Source organism: Trichoderma evansii (assembly GCF_050947405.1).
Source record: "Trichoderma evansii strain SZMC 28006 chromosome Unknown GGI43scaffold_19, whole genome shotgun sequence".
Lineage (NCBI taxonomy): Eukaryota > Fungi > Ascomycota > Sordariomycetes > Hypocreales > Hypocreaceae > Trichoderma > Trichoderma evansii.
Window position 1 is genome coordinate 682,205 of NW_028145187.1, and position 19,240 is coordinate 701,444.

The 19,240-nt window shown below is 41.4% G+C and overlaps 5 protein-coding genes across 5 annotated transcripts; 2 read left to right on the forward strand and 3 right to left on the reverse strand.

Annotated features, from left to right (window-relative positions):
* Positions 1-390: 390 nt before the first annotated feature.
* GGI43DRAFT_429353 (GNAT family N-acetyltransferase) lies at positions 391-1,602 on the reverse strand (the record flags this gene model as incomplete). The annotated part of the gene is made up of 2 exons (XM_083209102.1): positions 1,302-1,602; positions 391-1,248 (listed from the first exon to the last, which is right to left on the reverse strand). The coding sequence occupies exons 1-2, from the start codon at positions 1,401-1,403 to the stop codon at positions 391-393; spliced, it is 960 nt and encodes a 319-aa protein (XP_083057967.1). The 5' UTR covers positions 1,404-1,602.
* Positions 1,603-3,961: 2,359 nt separating this feature from the next.
* GGI43DRAFT_424728 (uncharacterized protein) lies at positions 3,962-5,140 on the reverse strand (the record flags this gene model as incomplete). Its single annotated transcript, XM_083208416.1, has 3 exons — positions 3,962-4,198; positions 4,262-4,406; positions 4,485-5,140. 3 exons carry the CDS (start codon positions 5,138-5,140, stop codon positions 3,962-3,964), a joined length of 1,038 nt encoding a protein of 345 aa, XP_083057968.1.
* Positions 5,141-9,221: 4,081 nt separating this feature from the next.
* Positions 9,222-10,308, forward strand: GGI43DRAFT_429355 (uncharacterized protein; the record flags this gene model as incomplete). The annotated part of the gene is made up of 3 exons (XM_083209103.1): positions 9,222-9,285; positions 9,338-9,670; positions 9,863-10,308. The coding sequence occupies 3 exons, from the start codon at positions 9,222-9,224 to the stop codon at positions 10,306-10,308; spliced, it is 843 nt and encodes a 280-aa protein (XP_083057969.1).
* A 2,443-nt stretch (positions 10,309-12,751) lies between these two features.
* GGI43DRAFT_412487 (glycoside hydrolase family 11 protein) lies at positions 12,752-14,380 on the forward strand. The gene is made up of 3 exons (XM_083206849.1): positions 12,752-12,778; positions 12,860-13,265; positions 13,358-14,380. The coding sequence occupies exons 2-3, from the start codon at positions 12,985-12,987 to the stop codon at positions 13,932-13,934; spliced, it is 858 nt and encodes a 285-aa protein (XP_083057970.1). The 5' UTR covers positions 12,752-12,778; positions 12,860-12,984; the 3' UTR covers positions 13,935-14,380.
* A 1,019-nt stretch (positions 14,381-15,399) lies between these two features.
* On the reverse strand, positions 15,400-17,143 carry GGI43DRAFT_412488 (FAD-dependent oxidoreductase). The gene has a single exon (XM_083206850.1). It carries the CDS (start codon positions 16,906-16,908, stop codon positions 15,484-15,486), a length of 1,425 nt encoding a protein of 474 aa, XP_083057971.1. The 5' UTR covers positions 16,909-17,143; the 3' UTR covers positions 15,400-15,483.
* Between the last annotated feature and the right edge of the window lie 2,097 nt (positions 17,144-19,240).

A 19,240-nucleotide genomic window follows, 5' to 3' on the forward strand; every position in this document is an offset into this window, starting at 1 on the left:
TTATGAAGTTATTAGTTACTTATATGGGCATTTTCTCCATTAAATCAGCTAGAATGAATGACATATATTGAAAATGTTTAAACTTGATTAAGTCAAGTGAACGATTCTTCTATACGCCCTTTTGCCAAATAGTCTCTTTAGGATGATTGCAAAGCTATATATATGTGTTTTGTGAAATATTGGAAACCAGCTCCAATAACAATTTGCATTTATCAATGGTAAAACAACCGTGGTAGGCGCGAATCCATAGTTGTTATTTTCGAGGCTTCCTATTGGTGTTGTATCTACGGAGTACCATGCCAATATTCCAAACACTGTCAATAGATATAATAACTTTGGTAACAAATCCTGAGAAAATTGATAAACCATACACATTATATAGATATATATTTAACCTTCAGAAGCATCGAAAATAGCGAACATTCCTTTTTGGCCTCGTCCACCTTGTTGTTGCTCAACTGGCACTTGACCATTAAGCCACATTCTATGGTAATCCATCTTCGCCCATTGCCATCCTAAATTCGAGAAGACATCAACACTATTCTCATTCGGACCAAATACTTCAGCGATTAAAGTTCCAGAAGATTTTGAAACACTCGGATGTGACATGGCTAATTGAAGAAGAGCAGACGCGTGATCGTTGGAATCTGCTAACAGAGGTCCAAGTCGGTAGCCATGTTCGCAGCGGCGAACCAGTATAAAGCCTGATAGTTCTTCAGTGATGCTAGATATAATAGCAAATCCAAATGCATCTGGTCGAGAAAACAAAGCTTTAGCCCAGAGTACTCCTCGATCAAGCCCAGTATGCATGCGATCCAGATCCGCAATAGTGTCCGCATCAACTTCTTTAATATCGATTGCTTTGTACCCTTTGTTGAGTTGGACAGCTCCATACTTGGCTGTCATACTTTCTTCAGGTTCGCGCGTCATAATCTTGATTTTGGCTGCTTCAACAAAACCTCGTCTTTCGTACGTTTTAACTTGCTCCTTTACAGCATCCAAACCAACCATTTGGATGCCAATTTTGTTGTAGGTGTCAAGCATTGCTTTAAACAAAATCCCACCCCATCCTCTTCCTTGGTACTGCTTATCAACTATGAAGAAACCGACCCATCCGGTGTGATTAGGGAACTTGAAACCTATCACCATCCCAATAGGCTCATCTGTGCCAGCTGGGATCAAAATTAACCAGTCTTGGCCGTTCTGGGCCACTGTGAAGTGCGTTTGAGCATCCAATTCATCTCGATTCTGGCATCTATCAGTCGTATGGTTTGTAATAAAACAAAATTCGAAACTCATACCCATCCCAAGTCTCTGATTTGATTGCAGAAGAGACTCTTTACCTCGCTTAGCGAAGCACTTGGCCGGACAGTAACGCTGGAACTAAAATCGAGAATGGACATTTTAGTTTGAGAGTAAGACAGTTTCTGATCTGAAAACTTGGACTGTACGGAGGCGATTTTGTGCTGCGCCGCTGGATATTGTTTCGGGGGACAGCGTATCCTTAACTAGAGACAAATTGAAGAGTCGGTGACAAAACTTGAAAACTCCTCGTAAAGTTTTGGGTGATGCGCTAATCTTATTTTATCATGCGGTGAGAGTCGATGATTACCCTCTTTAGTTACTAAATGTTAAAACTTAAGCGCTGCTCTTTGTTTCGGATTATCTCGGAATGGGATAATAGCGGGGCTTTTTTTTTTTCAAAAGTAATATAGTTTTCATTTTTTTATATTCACTTGGTACAATTAAAAAATGGAAGTGTTAGTCCTATGAACTTTCCATCAAAGAGCGGCGTTATCCATAGGATTGGAATTTTCGTTCTCTCTAGATAGTAAACAAAGAAATTTTGAGTTACATGGCATTAAAGTTCCAGTACTTCTACGTAACTATAAGTAATGTATTATTATTATTACATATATGTACTGTCAGGTATTGTATTACAGCGGATAAGCGCTGTATTTGATAGATAAGCACTATACATAAGCAATGTACGACAATAAATAAGCGCTATATTCTAATTAATAAGCAATATAATCCAGTGAAGAAGCGCTGCATTTAAATAAATGAAAGCCACGTGTATATTTAATAGAGAAAAACCGCTCCACGTCGCACTTATGGCTCCTTTGTTTTACAAACCCCCCTTTTCTAGACGCCCCATTACTCTACCATTCATGCTTGGTAACACTTCACTTAAGAAGCCATCTCAAAATTTGTTTATAATAATTGATGAATTTAGCTTTGCTCTAATGGAAAATTAGAACATCTACGCTCAGTCAAGCTTTAATTTTAAATATTTATTAAATTTTTTGGTAGAATTTCTTTTGTTCATTACAATCAAGCGCTTTGGCAGGACTTTCCTTCTCTTGGTTAGTAATCATATTAGAAAGCAACACAGTGTGAATTATATTTCCTACCATGGCTTATTTTACATTCATTTTAGCACAATCAGCACCACATTTGTTTCTCTCTACAAGTAGCCATTATATCTGCTTGCACGCTATAGCTCTAAGATGGTTATAAGCATAAACTTCAAATAGGAATATTAATAAATATGTTTGGCAAAGAAACACCAAGATAAAGACATATAGCAAGCGCATTTAATAATACGAATGTCATAAAGTAGGTGGAACCGATTAACTTCGAGAACGGGTGGAACGGCTAAAGAGGCAATGTAAATCAGCAATTTTTCGCCATAGTAATGAATCTTGCTACGAAGATGCCAGCGGATCTAGGCAGCTATGCGTATCGCCCGAAATGCCTGGTGCGCTGATAAGGGTTGAAATACCAACCGAACACCGTAGCGTTTAGGAATGTGAGCACTTCGGAGAGACACAAATGAGCGTAACCGATGTATAATAGTAAATCGTCTAGTAAAAAGTTCTCTCTGATCTCTCGCTCATCTCTTTTTCAACCTCTCTTTTCAACCAGTATCTTCAAGTACTTTAAAACACTGGCACCGAGCTAAGTATCGGGCGTGTCACGCTCATTTTAAGTACCCTGAAGTGTGTTTTATTGCATACATATTCTAAGCCTTTAAAGGTTTCACTTGCTACAGATGATTCTAAAGCTAAAAGTAGCTTATCTTGCAAACATATGCCCAACAAAGATTGCTTTGAACTGCTGCAATTCCCGGCTGCCCCTACAAGCAACGTAAAAAATCTCAATATTAGCGATACCTATAGTATAGGCCGATAAGCTCCACATTGTACGGTTTTATAAACTATTACATCACGGTGTTGTGCTATGCAAAGCGAACAAGGCCGTGCCTCTGGACTTTTGTGTGTATTCGGATTCGTGTACTACTCACTACGCTCTATGTGATTGATGCTATCTCAATAGCAACAGAAACAACTCGTGGAAGAAGTTTAAATGCATTATAGATAGCTTTCTATAGAGAAATGGGCCTGCTTCAAACACCGCGCTGTTTAGGTCTGGAACAAGGAAATTAATAGACACATCTATGTAGTTTTGGATATGTTAAAAAGATGGCAAAGTTAAAATGAAGACTTAAGTAGAGCAATTACGAGACATTTAGAACGTTCTTAAGCTCAACTTAAGAACAATCTTTCTTAGCCTTTATTCCAAATGTACTAGATTCGTTAAGTGTTTGCCAACGATATCAGAATATAGGGTAGGTACATAGATAAAGCTTGAGGAAAAGGAAGGAATCTCATGCCAGAAATCTTGGCAGTCGCTGTAACATTCCCATAGCAACATCAACTAAGGTGACTTAGAATGGTTTGGTATAATGCAATTGAAACCCAAACATATATTGAATTAAGCAGTAAGTGACAAAGTAGAATATTTATACAATTGAATATGACCTCTGTATGTTGTTAAACGCTTCAATAATAGAATTCATTAAAAAAGAAATATATACCCGACAATGGCTGTTACGATTGCTCGACAAGTCTCGCATTAATTCAGTTTAACGTTAAATTGAACCCCCCCTTATAATTCATCATTTCCAGTAGCCCTCCTGAGATTCGAGAGAGTCATTATACCCGCTACGTGAAGAGTGGACAGTAATTTCTGTCTGTACCAGCACTGGCTGCGGCTTTCCAACAGCTGAATCCAACAAAGCTCCATCAGGATCTCTAGTTGTTGAATGTTTACCGCTCATAGGGCCCAGAGAATAGAAATTGCCATTGTTGGACGCGTAGCTGCGGCCACTTGAATTGTTGCGGCCCTTTCGGAACTGTAGCAATGGCATCTGGTTAGCAAAAATTACTTGTTAACATTTATAGACAGAGACACTAACCAATCGCAAGAAAACAGGGAGTGAGCACAGTGTAATGCCCATTGCTGGCTCAATGCCCATCAATAGACACTGGACTTGGATGGCATCCAAAGCACCGTCGAAGCCATACGTGGTTATAATTCTGATGACGACTTCGATACAGGTCCTGAGAGAAGTAGTAGATTGAGTTAGTCGGTGATTCCTTTTTGTTCATTTGAAGCGTCAGAGGAAATGGATGACTTACAAAAAGCCAAGTGAAAATAGACCAATAAGCAAAAGCTTTTTCTGCTTGTTGAGGCTCAATTTCCAGATGACAGGCAAAGGCATCACGAACAAGATGACATCTGTGAGAAGCGACAAAATATCTATAGCTTCGTTCATTTTTATCATTTGCGCCAGTTGCACAGGGTGAGATCTCAGTCCTGTTGTCCACCACCATGACATATCCCGGAAAATCAAGAGGAAGCCCAGGCAACTCGCAATACCGATGCAGGCCGTTAGAACGAACATGGCCTGGACTAATAGACGGAAAGTGCTGGACGGTGTACTCAGGAGGCGATAGTAGAGGCAAAGAATCGATAGCTTGCAACAGTAGCAGGCGCCAGCCCACAAGAGATTGAGAGAGAATGTAATCTTGGATACAGGCTCATCGATGCCATCAGGATTGTCCAGATAAGAGGCCGGTAAATAGACAGCCACTAGCAAAGATATGAACAGGCCAGCTGTATTAGCCCATGCGGCAATGGAGAAGTAATCGCTTATTTCAAGCTGTTGACGAGCCGTGATCTTCGCGTACAGACGCAGGGCGACGGCGATCGTGGGCATTATCATGAAGATGATGGCGAGCGGTGTTCCGTAATGGCGCTCGCTCCATAATTGTTCCATAAACTCTCTATCCATTTTGGCGTGGTTGTCGTATCGTTGCTGCCGTTGTGCTTCAAGGATTAATGGCTTTGCACCATGGACCGAGACTCTTGCTTGAGTTCTTGCCTTTGCCCTTTCCCGGTAGAGGCGCCACCATTCGGAGAAAATCGCTGACAAGGCTGAAATTGAGATGCAAGGGAGAAGGAAGTGATCAGCAGTACGAAGCAGAGAAGAGGAATAATATGCATTCACTACGTGGGGAAAGAATGCAGCATTAGAGCATCTGATTTGGAAGCCGAGATTAGACCAGCGCGCGACATTTCACTATTGGCGCCAATTCCCCCCTTGCCATGGCCCTTAACTTGTCTTATCGCGCTTTTTTTCAGTAGTATCCTATATTGACCCCTGGATTCACAGTAGATCGGTTATAGAGGCACGCGACTCTCCAGCTAGTGTAAGGTCCTGAATCTTGGTAGCGAAGCGTTAGTCAGGGGTGATGCGGCCGGCCACCAAACTCGGGCAGTTCAGCATGGCCACTTTTTTCTCCAGAATTTGGCTCCAGAAGCATTGAAAAGAAGAAATCTGCCCCAGAAAGCAAAATACATGTGGCATCATGGGAAAAGATCTAGCCCCTCCATAGTAAGGAACAAATTGTCCGCGTATAAAGAGTCCAATCAGAGTGCTGGTGATGTGCAAGACCTGCAGGAAAAGGATACATCGGCCCTCATTTCTGCATGCTAGATTGGAACTTTTGCGCGAAATAATGCCAGAACAGTGCTAGGCAGCCAAAAGTGACAGAGACCGAGGCTGGGCACGCCTAAGTGTAGCCTCCGATCGAAGTGAATTGGCTTGTGTCTACTGGAGGCGATGCTCTGCTGCGCATGCTTGTGACATTTAGCTCCGGGGATATCCCCTGTTTTGGGCGGGGCGAAACCTGCGGCTGACAGAGCGCCTTCCGGTGCTACAGATTGGAAACTGAGTTAGAGTGGTTCGTGAGGCTTCCGGGCTCGGAAATAAAACAAATCCCCCCTGCATAAGCTGTGCCAAGCTTCTGTAGGATTTATTGTTTGTTGGGTGAGTCTTCAGCTGCATCTGCATTCTCACGACTGTTGGTTTGCCTCCTCTTGCGTGGCTCGACTGGCGCAATTTTCACAAGATGTTGATGGCGCCATTGGAGTAGTCTCGGTGTTGACTATCTCAAAACAGGTGTAGCCGATGTCGGCGCCCAGTGGCTAATTGATCTACAGCTTCCGGCTTCCACCCGTCGTATATTAGTGGGTGCATCACGTCTTAAAACTCGCCCCATGCCGCTATAAAGCAAACCGCCCGCTGCTCCAACTGGGTGGCGGGCTTAATGGGTGCTAAAACTAGCAGAAGCAGCTGGAGATTGGGCCTATGAGCTGCTGACCCCATAAATTCATCAGCACTACTCCATCAACTATGTTTAAAACTCTCGCTAATGCTAGTACTTTGACACAGCGTGGATTTGAATGGAGTTTTACGATGACCTTATCATGCGGGGGACCGAAATTCATCGATAGCCGGTCCACATGGTTTTTACTTATGGTGCCACTTTAATATCTGCCACCCCTGCTTATCTGTTGAAATGCGATGCCTTGACATATGGCACATGGTAAACAGCTCAGCTCGCTAACTAGCGTGATACAGCTTGAAGAGCGAAAGAGCGAGCTAGCTATCGATTAACCAAGGTTTCTATGACGGGCTACTTTCATTGTGGTATTGAAATACGCGCAGCCATTTGCGACCATGCCTCACTTGTCACCATGGCCCAAGACCCTTTTTTCTACATACCAGAGCACTTTTCTATTTTAGGCACCAAAGTGGCCACAGCAATCACAGTGAGCGTTAGTCGTGCTAAAATCCAATAATTGTTTGTCAAGACTTCTCTGGTCTGTTTTTGATTACTTTAATCTTCAAACTGTTACGTCCCTTTAAATACCTCACTGGAGCTAATTAATAAATTTGGATTTACTTCTGGGATATTTCTACTGGACAAACTCCAAAATATTCGCGGTTACATTGCACTCAAACGTATCATTTCACTTTGTTTGACTTGATTGTACCCGGATTTAGTCGTTATTAGTCGCATAACCCTTATGCAAGGCTCTCAATCGTTATTCGGATCGAAACTAGCTGGCTAAGTGCTGATTAGCTATGGCCAAACCAGGCTGACAATCTGCACACAGTGCAATCTTGGAGACTAAAACAAAAATTCCGAATTGTATAAATAGCTATAGATAGCACATGAATTCTTAAACTATAAATCAATACTCAAATATGTCCTATTATATTCAATCACTCTCAGTAATACATTCTCGACCGTAGGTTCGCAAGCTGTCTGCAAATAAACCGCACTATGAATTAGAGAAGGCAGCAACGTAGCTTCGCTTGTGGCAATAATGTTATTCTCTTCGCTAATACGATGCCTACATTTAAATTCTACAAATAGCGATAATCCACTCGCACTCTTTTTATTTTCTTCTTTTTGACATCTCTAGATTGGCTCCTTCGTCACCTTGGACAGGCCTCGTCATAGATCACGTGGTATACATCACCTTCATACTTTTCTATTTATCATCTGTCTTAGTCATCATACAACTTCCTTCGTCCTTTATATAGGTACATACCACCAGGTCCGGGCACATTGACTGTTGAACAATCCCTGTGTAATTCTCCCGTGACCCACACCTATAATATGCCTTAACGGTCAAAATGCAAAAAGGGAAAACCCCCAGAAGACTATTGAGGTATATAGATTGACATTAACAGCACTTATACTCTACAGAGTACATTCTATGGACAATATCACAGATTTGGCTACCCTCATTTATTTTCGGCCAAGCGCGTTTTGTATCCTCAGATATCTAAGACAGTTTAGCCAATATACCCGATTCGGTAATTCCAATTTATGGTAATGTATAGAAAGCAGCTTTTGGCTTTCTAGTCATAGTCAAAGCTAAAAGCTGCGGAAACAAGGAGTGACAGGCCAGTAGTGCTGGCACATTGGTTCCACTTTTAATGACCAACTGTTTATTCATCCTACAGTCGAGCTTAAACTCCCAGGTAAAAAACAGCAGCACGCATAGCTAAACGGCCCTTTTCTCTACGTAATTTAGACATAAAAAGAGTAACAAGACGTCTATTGCGTTCCATTTTCGACAGCATAGCTGAAAATCTCATTTGTGAAACATCGGAGGTGAATAATAATAAGTTGCAAATATTCAGCTTAAGCCACTTACTGCATTTTAACTTTCAACAAGCGATATTGTGTCACTTAGACTCTGTTACATTCGGGGAAACCCGCAAAGCCCGCATAATCCCGCAGCGACTATCCTAATTCTAGCTCAAACCAACAGGCTATTTTGGTTTTAAACTGGTTTAGGGGTGTTGAGCTTGGCTGTAAGCAGGGTTTCCAGAGGTCATTGCCATGGGTATTGTAAGTTATTATAAAGCTGTCTCTTACTATTAGTGTAACAGCCTAAGTGGGTCATTCTGTGTGCTCAAAAAATAAGAACCAATCGTTTACGTCGTATTCCAAAATGAATGCTTTCAGTATATACACTTCTAGGAATAATACTTACGAGTATAGTCGTTGCTGAGTGATTCATACACTTTCCTTAATTGCTCATTGCACCAACACCTATTTTAGAAGTCTCTGCAGGATCGTTGATTAACTGTGCTTATACATACCCACATCACAAAGAGGTATTACTATAGCTCACAGAAACTATCACGAGTCGTATAATAGACCTTGGCCTTTTCTATTTTAGATGCACTGTCTCGTGCTTACAAAGCCTGCGCTAGTATAATCCTCTTAGGAATCTATCTGCGCCCGATACCTATAGGAACTCTTGTCAACTGCTTGTCTTCTTCCTATTACATGTCCAATTGCTGCTTAGCAATATCTTGTAAACAGTAACACGCCCGATACTAACCTTACTAGGTATTTTCTAGACATATTAAGACTCCCATTTTAGCCATCATTTGTAAGAATACTATCTAGTTGTAATTGGATGTGATATATATAAAGTGAACACGGCTCGCCGGTATCGAACGATCATCTGCATCGTGTCTTACATCTATGAATAAGAATAACATGAGTGCCAAAACAGTTTTAGTAATCGGGGGAACCGGTGCACAGGGTGTACCTGTTGTACAAGGTAGATTGCTTCATGAAAGGAAGGGGGTTTCTACTTTCGCTGACATCTACAGAACTGAGCCAGCATGGATGCCATGTGCGTGCGCTTACCCGTGATGAAAATTCAGAGCATTCAAAGAAACTTCGGGACATTGTCCCCAATGTTCAATTCATGACCGGCGGGCCTGCCGATGAGACTGCTCTACACTCTGCCTTTGCAGGGGTGCACTACGCTTTTGTCAACCTCAACAGTTTTTCTCTGGGAATAAAAAATGAATTATACTGGGGCATTCGAATATTCGAGATTGCTGTGCAAAGTCGCGTTAAGCACTATGTATGGTCGTCGCTCGACGATTATGCTCTGGAGACAAAGTACGATGACGCTATTCGATGCGGTCATTACTATGGTAAGGGTCATGTCAAACGCTGGATGTCATCCATACCACAGAGCCCTATGAAATGGTCTGTTGTGTGTACTGGGCCCTACATTGAGCAGCTCTGGTACTTCTAGCACCCCAAGAAGTAGGAATCAGGTGTGTATGACTTTCGTATACCAATTGGTGACGGAGTAATCCCGTACGTATGTTTGGACGACTTAGGGTATTACGTACGGTGGGTATTCGAACACCCAGAAAAGTCTGCTGGCCTTAACTTGGAAATTGCGGTCGAAGATGTGTCCCCAAAGCAAATCGCAGAAGCATTCACTGTTGTGACCGGAAAGCCTGCTAAAGGGACTAACGTTACGATTGAAGAATGGTTTCAAGAAACTGGATTGCCAGACGCTGCTACGCAACATAGGATGGGGAGTTCGACATCTCCAAATGACTCATCTCTGCTAACCTTTGAACAAAACTTTTCTGCGTGGTGGAGAATATACCAGAATTCAGGAAAGAATACTGAGCTTGGACTATGCAAGAGAGATTACGCTTTGCTAGACGAGATATATCCCGGCAGAATCAGAAGCTTAAAACAATGGATGGAAAATGTCGGCTATGAAGGGGATGCAACTCGTACTTTCGAAGCAGGGTTACCATGGGGCTTGTGAATTATCTTACGCTGAGCTAGCACGATGTATAGCACAGCTTCAGAGAGAGTGTAACTTATATCTACTGATATAGCTGAAGAGATTGCTCATATTCTGTAATAATTTTTATGGATTGATTCAATTCAGCAATTGTATACTGTTACAATGTTTTCAATAGTGATACCGTATTGCGCTGTTCAATTTGTGAATTTAGCCGAGAATGTTGCCACCTTGGGCACTCCCAAAGCAACTTTGCTATATAAGGACATACAAAGAGTAGCTGTAGGAAAAAGATTTTCTTTACGTTCTCAAGATCAGGGTAGCCCTATAAAGGTCTTTATTTTGTGACTAAAATATATTATGTACCCTTTATCAATATTCTAGAACTTCTACCATTTCAATAACCCTTGGGATCGGTACCTGTCACTATTATATCACTTTCTGGATGAACTTTGCAGAAATTAGTAATAGCAAGACGACCTACATTTTTATTTATGTCTAACATGCATCACGCTATTATTAGCTTTAAGCAATCTGATAAGCTCTTGATGATTTCCAACTTTCGTGAAGATCTTCGCTTATTAAACAACCTCTCTTTCTTGATCTCTAGACAGGAACCAACCCCCGGCTGCGACCTGTTAAATACTAACATCTTCCATTATTAAGAAAAATTGAGCAACATATGTGGCATAAACCTTTGGTTGCTTAGCCACGACAAATCTTGCATATCTAAAAATTAGCCTAAAGTTGATAGGACTTGAATCATCATATTCTTTGGTGTACCCCATACTACTCAATCTGATTTCTTCTTTACCGGTAATGCGGGAATACCAAGTTATACAAGAAAGGCATAATATCTGTACTAGCCTATCGCTCAAAAGGAGAGGATCTAGCAATGTGAGAATAAAAGGACCGATACGCTATTGCTCCCACTTAACAAGACACCACCAATACGGTGTTGGTAAAGAATTAATTCTCTGTTGTGAAAAAGTAAGTTGATGTCAGACTCTGACTCAGTCTCTTGTATACGCGGTCGCGCGTCTAACTGCAGGGGTTGCGTGTAGACTCAAAGAAATCAGGATGTAGAATCCTCGAGATTAAACTGTAAGCTAATAGAGGGCAAGCCGAGAAGAGAATATGAAAACACATGTTGTGAAAATAGCCATCTATGCCAGTATTTCCACAGCGGGTAAACTGGTTAAATATGATCAACTTAGCCGCTACCTCAGCCCAAAATGTCCTACTATGCACGAGGCGTGTTATTTTAAGGGTGTGGCTATACCACTCCTCATAAAAAGCGAAAGTGGGCAAAGGAATAAATTATATGAAGAAAAGAAGTAGTAGAAATAATTACACTGCGTAAAGTAAATCCACACAGCGAATCAGGGCGGCACATGCCCCAGCAAGCAGGAGTAGTGTTACCTAGTTTAAAATACCAAGGACTTGGCTCCCCACACATCAATATCAAGAAGAGCTACAGGGCGATCTGTTACGACTGCAAATATTCCGAAATCTCAATTTATTGAAATATCTGGGGTAGGTGCACGACTACATAGTACGCGCTGATATATAGATTAGATCTTTATTGTGGTAGTAGAACCTGAAAACATGTATAGGTAATAATAACGACTTGGGCAAAAGCGGGGCATTATTTTTTATCCACAAATTATAATACTACTCTCGGAATATCAAGAAATTGTGGCACTATCTGTAAATTTTATGCGATCCAATTTATATGCTTACTATTTAGAAAATACCTAATATTACGTGGCACCAAAGGGTTTAAAAGGTGCTGTGCCAAATATATTGTCTCGTAGATTGTATGGTGATATCATTTAAAAGTAGGAGGTGGCCACCCAGTGTTCCCACAAAGCTGCAAATGCCCACTCACCAAGGGGCGTGTTGGAAGAGACGTTAGGATTATCAAAATCTACAAGGATACTAACGATATTCAGTGAGAGAGGGGCATGATTTTTATCCAACAGTAAGGCTATTCTATTTATTCCTGGCGATATATAATTCTCGCCCCATCTAACCGACAGGAGTTTATATGGCGTGTTGTAAACAGAGGTTAGCCGTTATTTAGGTTACATTTTAATCGGCACGGCAAAAACGAGACGTAGAAATGAATTTACCCCGCGCCAAGGTAGATCTGTTAGAATTGCCCCAAGCGGCAAGTAATTTGCACCCTAAGACCAAGAGTCCAAGACAGATGTTTAATACCGGCGACACGCTTTGGCCCAGATATTAGCCCTATCAGGATATCATGGATAGTTACCTGTACTATGCCTTTCGAGGTGTTTGGTATATCACATTCTCTACAAATTTGGCTATAAACGTAAACAAAGAGAAAAAAAAAAAAAAAATCGTCTTGTTCTCTATATCCAGTATTTCCCTGCCTAACCAAAGGTGTTATAGTCCCGGATTGTACTGTCTTCTCGGATTAACGGAGATGAAATGATTTCAGGCTGATGAAATGGCAGAATTACTGCTACCCATGCATGAGTCAGTAAGCAGCGAATGTTGTACGATTTGGGCAGAAGAAAGGGGGAATATATAATATTTTACCTACAATACACGCGTATTCTACTGATCCATAATAAGTATATAAGCTTCCCACGAAGTTGATGAGGCCGTTTGTGCTTCTAATTCTCCAACGCTCTATCTTATAAACGCCTGGGCTTATAACAAAAGATAATGGTTGCCTTCTCTCGTTTTGTTGCTGGTCTCTCGGCCATCACGGCCTCACTCGCAGCTCCTGCGGACGTTGCCGAGAGGAAAGTTGAGGAGCGAGGGCCGCATAACTTCTTCCTTGGGCCTGATAATCTGCTCTCTCGCCGCGCTGCTATCAACTACAACCAGGATTATACCACTGGTGGGACAGTAAATTTCTCGCCGTCAACCACTGGTTTCAATCTCAATTGGAACACGCAGGAAGATTTTGTTGTGGGTGTAGGCTGGCAACCTGGTAGCAATCTGTATGTGACTATCGCTCGTTCTATTCTATTGCCCCCATTTGCTCTCATCTCACGCCGAATTATGAGCTAATCAAATGGTATAAATATTGTAGTCCTATTAACTATTCAGGTACCTTCAATGTCTCTAGCGGTCTTGGCAGCCTTTCCGTCTACGGGTGGAGTACGAACCCCCTTGTCGAGTACTACGTCATGGAGACCAACATTGGAATCAGCACGGGTGGCTCGCAAAAGGGCACGGTCTCTAGCGACGGCGGCACTTATGCTATCTGGGAGAACCAGCGCGTCAATGAGCCTTCCATTATAGGCACAGCCACCTTCAACCAGTACATATCGATCCGAAGCTCACCACGGACTAGCGGCACTGTCACTATCCAAAATCACTTCGATGCGTGGGCCAAGCTTGGTTTGAATCTTGGCACATTGAACTACCAAGTTATCGCCGTCGAGAGCTGGAGCGGCAGCGGATCCGCGTCACAGCAAGTTTCTAACGGTGGAAATGGAAACACTGGAACCCCAACCTCATCGGCACCCCCTACAGGTCCCACCGGTCCTTCTGGCAGCTGCTCTGCCCTGTACGGCCAGTGCGGTGGCATTGGCTGGAATGGCCCTACATGCTGCTCATCGGGAACTTGCAAGGTGGGAAATGCATACTATTCTCAGTGCCTATAAGCTCTACCTTCAAAAAGGATACATTATGAAGAGTGATAGTTGACCGGTGGATGGAGGTGACCAAATTGAGAGCGACGTTAGAATTCTCTTCGTACAATAGATTGGACCACAGAGAACAAATGGTCAACTTTCTTGCAACGCGTCTGTCTGAAGATAGATATTACAAAAGATTTCTATGATCGTAACTGTTCCTATCCACATTAGCAATACTAGCCAATGGACTTTGCTTGTTTGACATGAAGCCTCTCACCCTGAAATCCAGCTGCTACTAGAGCCACTAAAGGCTTAAAATAGGGATTGCTTATCCGGTATCCAAGCAGGCTTATTTGGTATCCAAAAATAACGGGGCTTGTATAAGAAAGTACTATAACTTCAGCTATAATAATATATTAACTTAGGCGCTAAATTACAGCACTTATCTACTAAATTATAGGGCTTTACTTCCACCTTCTTTAAAAATCCAGCGCCTATTAATTAAATTATAGCATTTACTTATAAAATACAGCGCTTATTAATTAAATTATAGCGTATACTTAATAGGTAAGTTAAAGCTAATAGCTATATCAGATTAGTAGTATAAATATATATAAGAAGTAAAAAAAATTAGCTTAGTATATTTACTTTTAAGTTACTTTTGTAAATTTTATAATCACGTGTGTGTTAACTTTAAGCAGCGGAAATTCCACTCTTTTAGATACCAAATAAGCCTGCTTGGATACCGGATAAGCAATCCCTTAAAATATTGTGATTGATTTCAACGTATAATGGCTAAGATGTGATCATGTTGTGATATGTAATGAGGTCAGCCCTATCAAATTCATAAACAATTTGTACGTGTATGGGAATGTGTCTCCACGCAGCTCCATATAAATCACTAGAAAAGCGATATAAACAGTTGTACAGCGCTGCCGTCAAATCAAATAATTTATCAAATCTATCAATCAAATCAATCAAATCAAGTCCATTTTTCTTATCGAATAATCAAATTCAGCAGCCTGATTATTTGATAGATTTAATCTATATCAAATATAGGGTACTCTGAATAAAAATAAGCGTAGATAAGATAACATGGGATAAGATGCCTTATTATATCGATAAGATAAGATAAGATTAGATAATCAGTGAAATAAAACAGGGCAGAAACAGGGAGAAAACAGGGGGGAAAAGTAGGAAAAAAAGCAAAAAAATTCCTATTAAATATATTAAATATTTGACAAATTTATCAAACAATCAAATTCATTATGCTTTTTGAATTAAACAATCAAATCTGGGTACCAGATTTGATTTGTTTGATTTGACGGCAGCGCTGCAGTTGTATACATCACTTATACAATATCTAAGCTTAATCTTCATTATGTTGGTCTGTTAGGCAAGCTAGCCGAGGCTATAACTTATAGTATTGCAACTGATAGGTTGAGTCGTCCGAAAATATGTTGTCACTGTGGCATAGATCAGACTCAATTCGTTCCTAGTAAAAAATCCTCATTGTTCTATATCTAATACTAGATAATACATCTTGTTATGTATTGCTTCGCAGATAAGTTACAATCTATCCATATATATTCTCATTAATGACAGTTGCCGGTATTCCTTCTAAGCGCTTCTTCAAAATAAGCACTGCACATCGAGCAGTACCAATACCTAAAGTCCAACCGGAGCCGCCATGTCCGTAATTATGAACTAGCGGAAAAGGTGCCACTTCATCAGCCCGGACTTTGACATTCCTTTTTGTAAAAGGCCGAAGGCCCTGGGCAAACTCATATTGGGGAACAAATCCAGCATGTAGCAGATTCTTAACAAAGGATCCTGCTCTATTCCACATCATTTGAACCTCTGGTGAGTCTGGAGTAAGGTTTTTCGTGCTAATATTGGGCTGGACGATTGATCCGACATATAGAACGTCATCATTGCGAGGGACAATGAAAACTGTTTTGGTGGGGTGCTGGTTGCTATCTTTTTGCGCAGGAACCAAATATGCATCATTTAGATGTCTAAATGAACCTTTGTGGGTGTTTTCAACACGTCGAACAGCTCCGCGGACGGGATAAACATCGTCATCAGCCGCAACTGTCTTGGCACCGAGGCCAGTGGCATTCACAATGGCGTCCGCCCCATGGTCTTTCAATAGTTGTAAGCCAAGTTCATGTCTGATGTCGCTTTCGATTTTTCGCGTTTCCATGATCGCTCCTTTGGCTGTAACGACCGCCATAAGATAGGCCATTGCTTTGTCTGTATTTACAATGGGCACTCTGTGGCTGTAGGCGCTCTTGAGCTCTTGCCCATTCAAGCTTGGCTCGATGACTTTGTCGAATTGTTTATTCCACTCCACCTTCTTTGCTTCCGTCGTCCTGTTGTACTTTTTCACATCCTTTCGGAGTGGGCTTTTCTCTATCTCGTGTAGCTTCAAAGCCTCTTCATAATTGGGATGATCCTTCTTCAATTGAGACAGGTCGTCCAAAAAGAACTGGTGGAGGTTGGTGAATTTTAGCCCAAATGATCCACCATTCCTTTCATAGGTGTTGAACACCTGCTCATACTTTTCGTAAAATTCATAGCTCTGCAGAGCCCATTCTCGGTAATGCTCAATAGCGGCCCAGCCTTTGCCCGGCGATTCAATCTCAGTCAGCCCGCATCCACCAGGAGGGAATTCCCATAGAGCCCCCGCAACTTGCGATGCCATCCGAGACTTTTCGAAATCTTTGGTCCAGGCCCAATCATCAGCAATAATGGTGACACGGTATCCTTCATCTAAGAGCATCCAGGCAATCATCAGCCCACTCACACCGGCTCCTAGAATGAGTACGTGTTTGGAGTCTTTTGTGGGTTTGGCCAGAGGGGTGCTATCAGTAGAGAGAGATATCTCAGGGTATTCATATTGAATACCACTCGAATAGTCTAAAGTGTCTATCTTGTGACGTTTTGCTTTGAGAGTAACGACGCTCCTCTCGCTAGCGATATTCGGGACGACTGTCATTATGGCTGTTATAAAGCTGATTTTGAAGCTTGGAGCTAAGGGTAGAACACAAGATTTGGAAAGAATATAGAATAGAGAAAGAGATCTTCACAATTCAAGATGTAGAGTGATTACTCTTTGTGATTTGCGTGAAGAATGAGCAGAGGAAACATGCCTGGGAGGGGCTATTAATATATCTTTTCCTCGGAACATTCTCAGCCCTTTCGGCTTACTATACTCGGAGCAAGTACATAACAAGAATCCATGAATACAACATGATTATTTTATTGCTAGGATTAATTTGCATTAGTACTAGAGTTTACATAAAATCTGCTGTTCAAGTTGGTAGCTGGATGATTGGTAAGAGAGTTTACTGTAGCACCATGACACCCAAAGTAGCGGCGCTCCTTCGGTCACAACAGTTCAGCCGCTAATAGCAACTTTGCGCCTTTTAAGTGGAACTTTCGTATTTTTTCCTTATATACTCGGCACAGATCAAGAAGTTACAGCTGTCCCGATTCATAAAGAATTGCATATTTGTGGCCGGTTTTTCAGTTAACATTCGATAAAAGGTGGGCTTGGAGTAAGACGCCTGATTCAAAAGGTCAGGGATACTTAGGCTAGAACTCTACAAGACGACAAGCAACTTTCGGTTACAGCTTTTGTTCTATTTATAGCATCTTTGGGATTGCGAGAATATTATTCCAACTGCTGCTATTCGTTCTTGAGATCGAGTCAATCTATTTATTGCATTATAAAATAATATTTGAGATGGTTACATGAATGAGAATATCCGGTAAAGCTCGTTTAGAAGGAACCTATAGTTCGCTTGCTGTTGTTGACTTGCATATCAGATGCGGCGCAATAGTTCTCACCCTCTTGGCAGCGCGGGAGGAGGGGGTGGTGGGGTCTCTGTTATTACTAAGCTTTAAATGACATGGGTTGAAGAAGACTTCCTTGGCTTTAATCAGCCCATACTTGCAGTTATAGGATTCAAAAGCATGATGCTAGTAGAGAACAGCTGCAGGCTAATAAGTAACGACCGCTGATGCAACCTCCGTTGAAGCGGAAGCTTATGTCCTCTGCACAGATACTGCAGGCAACCGCAATTTAGAGAACACTAAAAGGCACTAATTTTTATTCTTACATAAAAGTATCTGCCCATTGTATGTGTCATGTAGTATTAAATTTATCCCCATACAGTAAACGCTCTCGTTGTAGTTACATATGTTCAATAACCAAGCTATTTGATTAATTTTCTGTCCATTATGTAAATATAATTTATAAGTTTGTTCTTTTCAATTCCCTTTCCTTCACTTTCCTGGTTTACTTAAGGGCTGAATCTACTCCGTATTGTTATTCTTATTACGTTTAAATATGTGCAGCCACGTTCACGGATGCGGCTTTTATTACTGCTTATACATGAGCATGGTATGATAAACGGTGCGTTAATCCAAGTCCGGTCAAATCTAGCTCCGAGGTTCTAGAATCTTATACGGAGTAAATTTCCCGAGTGGAGGCCACTATGGGAAGGGCCGTCGATCAAGGTCGGGCTAAACTCTACCCCGACATTCTAGAACATATTAACCAAGCTTTGAAGTGAAAGACAATTTAGCAGGAGCCATTAATAAATCTAGGTCGGGTTAAACTTTACCCCGAAAATTAAGGAATAGATGTTTCACCGCAGCCGCACTGGATAAAGATACTCTTGGATTCTTTCTTGATAACGTGTATTGTAATGGAACCTCATAGGACACGAGAATGCCAAAGCAAAGAGGGAGCTAATAGCCAGTTCGGGGAATACCGCTCTAGTCCTAGTCTTGAATTTGGATGATCATCGCATGATTCTGACACATGATACGGGAAGGATTGAAGAAAAAAGATCCGAGATTTAGAAAATCCATCCTACAAAAACAATTGAGCAGCCACTTTACAGTAAAGTGGTGGATTCGGTATGCCGAATGCAAGAATGGCTTGACACTTCCTCCATAAGGAATGTCCGAAAGGCAAAAGAGGGCACCACATTTAAATCCATCTTATAACCTTGCAAACGCAATACAGCACCAGCAATGACGCCAAAGCAACTTGAAGGAACAAAAAGAATTGAAGAATGAAGAACTAGAAACGAATAAAATACGGACCTATTATGTTATCACATAAAGAAGTAGAAGGGAAAAAAATACAAGAGAGTGTGGAGATTGTAGTAACACATAGATAGAGCCCAGCTGGAGACGAAGATTTTTATTTTTTTATTTTTTTATTTTTCGTTTTTATTACCTCTTACTTTGGAACCTTCTCTGCCACTTACAGCAGTTTAAAATAGAGGCTAGTGCAGTATTGTCAATCTGGAAGG

Coding starts and splice junctions, on each gene's coding strand:
- GGI43DRAFT_412488 (XM_083206850.1), bottom strand. CDS start 16,908: ATGACAGTCGTCCCGAATATCGCTAGCGAGAGGAGCGTCGTTACTCTC.
- GGI43DRAFT_412487 (XM_083206849.1), top strand. CDS start 12,985: ATGGTTGCCTTCTCTCGTTTTGTTGCTGGTCTCTCGGCCATCACGGCC. Junction 13,266..13,357: donor TGGCAACCTGGTAGCAATCT/GTATGTGACTAT, acceptor TAAATATTGTAG/TCCTATTAACTATTCAGGTA.